This window comes from Colius striatus, chromosome Z (assembly GCF_028858725.1).
Source record: "Colius striatus isolate bColStr4 chromosome Z, bColStr4.1.hap1, whole genome shotgun sequence".
Lineage (NCBI taxonomy): Eukaryota > Metazoa > Chordata > Aves > Coliiformes > Coliidae > Colius > Colius striatus.
Window position 1 is genome coordinate 88,107,834 of NC_084790.1, and position 7,349 is coordinate 88,115,182.

The 7,349-nt window shown below is 57.5% G+C and overlaps 1 protein-coding gene across 1 annotated transcript; it reads left to right on the plus strand.

Annotated features, from left to right (window-relative positions):
* Positions 1-343: 343 nt before the first annotated feature.
* ST8SIA3 (ST8 alpha-N-acetyl-neuraminide alpha-2,8-sialyltransferase 3) lies at positions 344-6,925 on the plus strand. Its single transcript, XM_062018995.1, has 4 exons — positions 344-522; positions 2,879-3,001; positions 5,557-6,114; positions 6,643-6,925. Exons 1-4 carry the CDS (start codon positions 344-346, stop codon positions 6,923-6,925), a joined length of 1,143 nt encoding a protein of 380 aa, XP_061874979.1.
* The last annotated feature ends 424 nt before the right edge of the window (positions 6,926-7,349 follow it).

Genomic DNA, 7,349 nt, shown 5'->3' on the forward strand with positions numbered 1-7,349 from the left:
GCCGGGGCTGGTTGAGAGGGGCTGGTTGCCGGGACTGGTTGCTGGGGCTGGTTGCCGGGGCTGGTTGCCGGGGCTGGTTGAGAGGGGCTGGTTGCCGGGACTGGTTGCTGGGACTGGTTGCCGGGGTTGCCGCGCTTGGGGCTGCGGCTCCCGGCTGCCATTTCCTCGCGCTGCCGCTCCATCTCTCCATTTTCTCTCCGGCTGCGCGGTGCGGGGCCCATCCCCATCCCCATCCCCATCGCCGTCCCGCACCCGCCGCTCCCCCCTCCCCGCTCCATGTAGCCCGGCGGCAGCCGCCCCCCCCCGCCCCCCGCACACGCCCAGCCGCGGGGCCGCCTCCGGCATGAGGAGCTGCAAGATGGTGCGGGTGGCCAGCGTGCTGGGGCTGGTGATGCTGAGCATCGCGCTGCTCATCCTCTCGCTCATCAGCTACGTCTCGCTCAAGAAGGACAACATCTTCGGCGCGCCCCGCGCCGCCGGCCCGGGCGGGCCCCGCATGTACATGTTCCACGCGGGATTCAGGTGAGGGCGCGGCGCGGAACGGCCGGCACGGCCCGGCACGGCCCGGCACGGCACGGCACGGCACGGCCCGGCCCGGCACGGCCCGGCACGGCACGGCACGGCACGGCACGGCACGGCATGGCACGGCGGGCAGCCCTTCCCCTCGCTCCCCTTCCCCTCCCGCCGCCCCTCGGGACGGCCCCGGCTCGGCCCCGCAAGGCCCCGCGGCCACGGCCCGGGAGCCCGGCGCTGCCCCTCGCCCGCGGCTCCCCCCGCACCGCTCCGGCCGGGCCCCGCGCACCGCGGAGGAGCCCCGGGGACTGCGGGGGGCGTCACGGCCCCCTCCGGGCACCGCGGTACAGGGGAGGGCCCGGGCCGGGCGTGGGAACCGAAAGCTGGGGAGCAGCCCGGCACGGCCCGGCACAGCCCGGTGGATCTCGACACAGCCCGGCACGGCGCGGCACGGCTCTGTACAGCCCAGCATGAGCGGGTACATGGCAGTTGAGACCAGGACGGCCCGGCACAGTCCGGTACAGCCGGTGCAGCCCGGGACGGCCCGTTACAGCCCGGTACATCGCTGTGCAGGCCGGCGCAGCCTGTCACGGCCCAGTTCAGCCCAGTGCTGCCTGGTACAGCCCAGCACGGCCTGGTGCACCCCAGTACACCCCGGTACACCCCGGTACACCCCGGCACACCCGGGCACACCCGGGTACAGCGCGGTGGGGCCCGTGCGGGGCTGCGGGCGCGGCGCGTCCGGCGCTGTCCGTGGTGCTGATCGCGGCCGGCACGCGTCGGGTCGCCCACGGACAGTGACGGGCTGCGGGTCCGTGCGTAGGGGGGTGTGTGTGTGTGTGTGTGCAAACGGCCGTCTGTGTGTGCGTGTGTGCAAAGGGCCGTCTGTGTGTGCGTGTGTGCAAAGGGCCGTCTGTGTGTGCGTGTGCATAGGGCTGTGTGTGTGCATAGGGCAGTGTGTGTCTGTGTGTGCATAGGGCCATGTGTGTGTGTGTGTGTGTGCATAGGGCCGTGTGTGTGTGCATAGGGCAGTGTGTGTCTGTGTGTGCATAGGGCCGTGTGTGTGTGCATAGGGCCATGTGTGTGTGTGTGTGTGTGTGCATAGGGCAGTGTGTGTGTGCATAGGGCCATGTGTGTGTGTGTGTGTGTGTGCATAGGGCCGTGTGTGTGTGCATAGGGCAGTGTGTGTCTGTGTGTGCATAGGGCTGTGTGTGTGTGCATGTGTGTGTGTGTGCATAGGGCCATGTGTGTGCACATGTGTGTGTGTGCATAGGGCCATGTGTGTGTGTGCACACGTGTGTGTGTGCATAGGGCCATGTGTGTGTGTGTGCATAGGGCCATGTGTGTGCACATGTGTGTGTGTGTGCATAGGGCCATGTGTGTGTGTGTGCATAGGGCCATGTGTGTGTGTGCACACGTGTGTGTGTGCATAGGGCCATGTGTGTGTGTGTGCATAGGGCCATGTGTGTGCACATGTGTGTGTGTGCATAGGGCCATGTGTGTGCACGTGTGTGTGTGTGCATAGGGCCATGTGTGTGTGCATAGGGCCATGTGTGTGTGTGTGTGTGCATAGGGCCGTGTGTGTGTGTGCACACATGTGTGTGTGTGTGTGCACACGTGTGTGTGTGCGCATAGGGCCGTGTGTGTGTGCATAGGGCCATGTGTGTGTGTGTGTGCATAGGGCCGTGTGTGTGTGCACACATGTGTGTGTGTGTGCGCATAGGGCCGTGTGTGTGTGTGTGCATAGGGCCGTGTGTGTGTGCATAGGGCCGTGTGTGTGTGTGTGCATAGGGCCGTGTGTGTGTGCACAGGGCCGTGTGTGTGTGCACACGTGTGTGTGTGTGCATAGGGCCGTGTGTGTTTGTGTGTGCATAGGGCCGTGTGTGTGTGTGTGTGCATATGGCCGTGTGTGTGTGTGCACACATGTGTGTGTGTGTGCACACGTGTGTGTGTGTGCATAGGGCCATGTGTGTGTGTGTGTGCACACGTGTGTGTGTGTGCATAGGGCCATGTGTGTGTGTGTGTGCATAGGGCCGTGTGTGTGTGCATAGGGCCATGTGTGTGTGTGTGTGCATAGGGCCGTGTGTGTGTGCATAGGGCCATGTGTGTGTGTGTGTGCATAGGGCCGTGTGTGTGTGCACACATGTGTGTGTGTGTGTGCATAGGGCCGTGTGTGTGTGCACACATGTGTGTGTGTGTGTGTGCATAGGGCCGTGTGTGTGTGTGTGTGCATAGGGCCGTGTGTGTGTGCACACGTGTGTGTGTGTGCATAGGGCCATATGTGTGTGTGTGCAGGGGTCTCTGTGTGCCTCCGTGGGTCCATCCCTCCGTGTGTGTCTGCGTGAGCCCATGCCCTCATTTTCAGGTCCCAGTTTGCGCTGAAGTTCTTGGACCCTTCCTTCGTGCCCATCACGAACTCCCTGACCCACGAGCTGCAGGAGAAGCCCTCCAAGTGGGCCTTTAACCGTACAGCCTTCGCCCATCAGAGGTGAGCCCGCGCTTCCTCTTTGCACCCTCCCCCAGGCTGTGCCTTCCCCCAGGGATCAACCCACGTACAGTCAGGGGCTGCTAAATACTCTGCACTCTGAGTAATTTGCCAGCAGTGAGAGACAAAGGCTGAATCAGAGCATTTCCCCAGATGGTTACAGCTATCTGGGAAGAATTGATTATTTCAGAGCAGGACACCAAGCTGCAACATGCATTATTTTACCAAACAGAATGTGACCCAGTTTCCCAGGGTACGAGTGAAATTGTCATTACTTCGAGATAAATGGTCGGGGTTTTAAAACCTGAAACCAGTCAGGCTGTGACAGCCATGAAATGCCACATTCACAGGGGCCCAAGCTCTCCCAGACAAACTTCCCAGCACACGGAAGCTCTGAGCAAGTGCCGTGCTGCTCTGCCTGCCAGCACTCTGGCTGAGGGTGTGGGCAGAGCAAGGGGGCTGCAGGGGGGCCTCTGAGCCCAGAGCCACGGGAGACACTCGTTGTGCATCGCCTTCTGCCTGCTGTCCCCAGGCTGCAATGACTTTCCCTGCTGGGTGGCACCTGAAGGGGTTTCTGGGTTCCTTCAGCTTCCTCAAAGCTGCTTGGTACTGGGTGGGAATTAGATGTGCTTTTGCATTTTCTCAGTGTGCTGTGCACTCAGTGATCTCTGGCCAGCCTCTTTTATTTGTTTTCATTCCTGATTAGTAAACAGGTACTTTGCACAGTTTTTAAATAGATGTATATTTCCTGATACATGTATTTATATAAAACATTCTAGGAAAGGCAGTAAAAACAATTAGCCATTCAAGACAGCTACTCCCATCTTGGGCTGTAGTTTTGTCCTGACAAACACCTGCTGGTTTAGAGACCACCGTGTGAGTTGGCTGATACATCCCACCTGAGAAGCAGGAGCCCAGACCCCTTGGCTCTGCAGCCAGGCAGCCCCTCGGTGATGGGAGGCAGGGCTTGGGCTTCTCTCCTCCTCTCTGGTCACCCTCCAGCACAGCAGGATGAGTAATGTTGTTCTGGTAGCACCAAGCACTGCTTGCTGCCCCTAAGGAGCCATGGACCACAGAGAGGAGAATCATAGAATCATAGAATGGTAGTGTTGGAAGGGACGTTTAGAGATCATCCAGTCCAACCCCAGGCCCTTTGCCTGCCCCATCCTTTCCCTGGGACCACCCCCAGGCTCGTGACAGTGACCACCCCTCAGTATTGCTTCATTCCTGACACCAGCAGTTCATCCTTCTGTGTGCCACCCCTCTAATGATGCCCCAGGATCTGCCTTTGCACTTGTCCTTTAGGCACAACCCACAATTAGGGCACCCAGTGGGACTCCATTAATGCTTAGGCATTGCAGGATGAGAGCTGGAGGAAAGGTCGCTTGTTTTCCATAAACCAATAAAGTGGTATTGGTTTTCTAATGCTATGCCCTGCCAGGGAGATTCCTGAGCCATGCTGGTTTTATTTGGGTTCTGGGTTTCCCTAATAACTTCTATAACAAAGCTGGCATGCTTGCCCAAATAAGACCTGAAGGAATGATGTTTACATAGACAGAGACAGCAACTGCCACGTGTTCCAAGTGACAAAGGTCCTTAATGACAACAGGGAAAAAAACCCCACATCTTTAAAAATCAGCAAAAGCACTTGGCTTGGCTTCACATACCTGGTGGCACCCCTTGTCACCAAAGATCCAGTGCCAGGCCCAGGGGTGCAGGTACCCAGTCTTGATGCGATTCCAAGAGGCAGGACACCCCCGCAGCTGCTGTTGGGAAGCTCGGGCTGAGCACCCAGCTCCATCCTTCCTGTCTATTTATATTACTTTAAAAGTTGTGTGATGTTGCTCGGGAAACTGCTTCGCAGAATCCCAGAGTGGTGGGGGTGGGGAGGGCCCTGCAGAGCTCATCCACCCCAACCCCCTGCTAAAGCAGGTTCCCCTCGCTCAGATCACACAGGAACGTGTCCAGGAGGGTTTGGAAACCTCCCAAGGAGCCTCCACACCCTCCCTGGGCAGCCTGGGCCAGGGCTCCCTCACCCCAACACTGAAACAGTTTGTCCTTGTGCTTAAGTGGAAGTTTTTGTGTTCCAGCTTCATCCCATTACCCCTTGTCCTGTCACTGGAGACACTAGAGATGAAAGTGCTGCCCCAGCCTCTTGACACGCACTTTTAAAATATTTGTGTTAATGAGGTCCCCTCTTAGTCCTGTCTGAACCTGAGCCCCAGGTCCTGCAGCCTTTCCTCACAGGAGGATGCTCCAGTGGCCTGAGCATCTTGCTGGCCCTGCACTGGCCTCTCTGCAGCAGTTCCCTGTCCCTCTGCAGCTGGGGAGCCCACAACTGGACACAGGACTCCAGATGAGGCCTCAGCAGAGCAGAGGGGGAGCAGAACCTCCCTGGCCCTGCTGCCCACACTCTGCTCAGTGCCCCAGGATGCCGTTGGCTTTTAATGCATTAACAACAAACCCAAGGAAGCAGTAAGTGCAGCTGTAAAGTAGATCCCCCTGCTGCAGAAAGAGGAGGGGAGGGAAAAACAAAGCCCTTTCCTTTTCTGTTTCAGGCAAGAAATCCTTCAGCATGTGGACGTGATAAAGAACTTCTCCCTGACCAAGAGCAGCGTGCGCGTCGGGCAGCTGATGCACTACGACTACTCCAGCCACAAGTACGTGTTCTCCATCAGCAGCAGCTTCCGCTCGCTGCTGCCCGACGTGTCTCCCGTGCTGAACAAGCACCACAACGTCTGCGCCGTGGTGGGCAACAGCGGCATCCTGACGGGCAGCCAGTGCGGCCGCGACATCGACGGGGCCGACTTCGTGTTCCGCTGCAACTTCGCCCCCACCGAGGCTTTCCAGAAGGACGTGGGCAGGAAAACCAACCTCACCACCTTCAACCCCAGCATCCTGGAGAAGTACTACAACAACCTCCTGACCATCCAGGACCGCAACAACTTCTTTTTGAGTTTGAAGAAGCTGGATGGGGCCATCCTTTGGATCCCCGCCTTCTTCTTCCACACGTCAGCCACCGTCACGAGGACTCTGGTTGACTTCTTTGTTGAGCACAGAGGGCAGCTGAAGGTCCAGTTGGCTTGGCCAGGAAATATAATGCAGCACGTTAACAGGTGAGTGTTCTTGCCTTGCGTTTGACTTGTCGAAACACCCCTCTCTGTACCAGTGCCACTGTTTTTCTGCCCATGCCTGACCCCATAGGCACTGTCCAGCAGGGCAGGACCCAATACTGCCTGTTTTCAGACCACGTGCAGGGTTGTTACTGCTCCAGTGAGCACTGCAGTTGTTCCTTTGCAGCTGCCCACCAGCAGAGCAGAGGTGGGTTGGCTCTTGCCACCTCTTTAGCAGCTGCAGGTGTGATCAGGAGCCAGTGAACTGTACCTTTCTGGATCAGGCGCTACCCCTCCTGCTTAAAAACCCAAATCCATTCAGAAGGGCGCCAGCAGAGACTGCCAGGGTGCTGCTGGGAGTGTTTTGTGCTCCCTGTCGTTTCAGACCGACCTGAGGAGCAGCCCTTGCCTTGTCCAGGCTCGCAGCTGTCTGCGCTGATGGTCTCCGAGCAGTAACATCCTTTCTTTCTTGCAGCAGACCCATGCCGCTGCTCACACCCAGCACCAACGCGCCTCTCTTTCTTCCCCCAGGTACTGGAAGAACAAGCACTTGTCGCCTAAGCGGCTGAGCACAGGTATTCTCATGTACACCCTTGCTTCTGCCATATGCGAAGAGATCCACTTGTATGGATTCTGGCCCTTTGGGTTCGATCCCAACACGAGGGAGGACCTCCCTTACCACTACTATGATAAGAAGGGAACAAAGTTCACGACCAAGTGGCAGGAGTCCCACCAGCTGCCTGCAGAGTTCCAGCTGCTCTACAGGATGCATGGTGAAGGACTGGCCAAACTCACCTTGTCTCATTGTGCCTAAGAACCTAAATCTCAAAGTGCCAAATGATTGTCTAAAAAGTGCCCAAAACCAAATTCAGCATTCTTCAGATAACGACCCTTTAAAAAAAAGAGACGAAAAACAACAAACCAAACCCCACCCCAAAATGCTTTCCATGACATACAGATGCTTTTGGGTCACCCTTGTCACTGCTCATCAAAAGGTTTGAGCATAGGTATCAGTGCAGAAGCAGTTGCCAAGCCCTGTGGATGCTATTCATGCAGCAGCAAGGTCGAAATGTTTTGCAATTACAGATATGCCACTTAAGTATGTTTTAAGATACTCTCACGTTTTAGCATCCCACTAAATGCCCTGAATGTCTTGGTTTTGCTATTCCTTCCCAGTTAGAACTGGAAGTGCTCACTGTAAAAGGTTTTGCTTCTTTGGCACCCGTTGCTGTAGTAGC

Coding starts and splice junctions, on each gene's coding strand:
- ST8SIA3 (XM_062018995.1), top strand. CDS start 344: ATGAGGAGCTGCAAGATGGTGCGGGTGGCCAGCGTGCTGGGGCTGGTG. Junction 523..2,878: donor ATGTTCCACGCGGGATTCAG/GTGAGGGCGCGG, acceptor CCTCATTTTCAG/GTCCCAGTTTGCGCTGAAGT. Junction 6,115..6,642: donor ATAATGCAGCACGTTAACAG/GTGAGTGTTCTT, acceptor TTCTTCCCCCAG/GTACTGGAAGAACAAGCACT.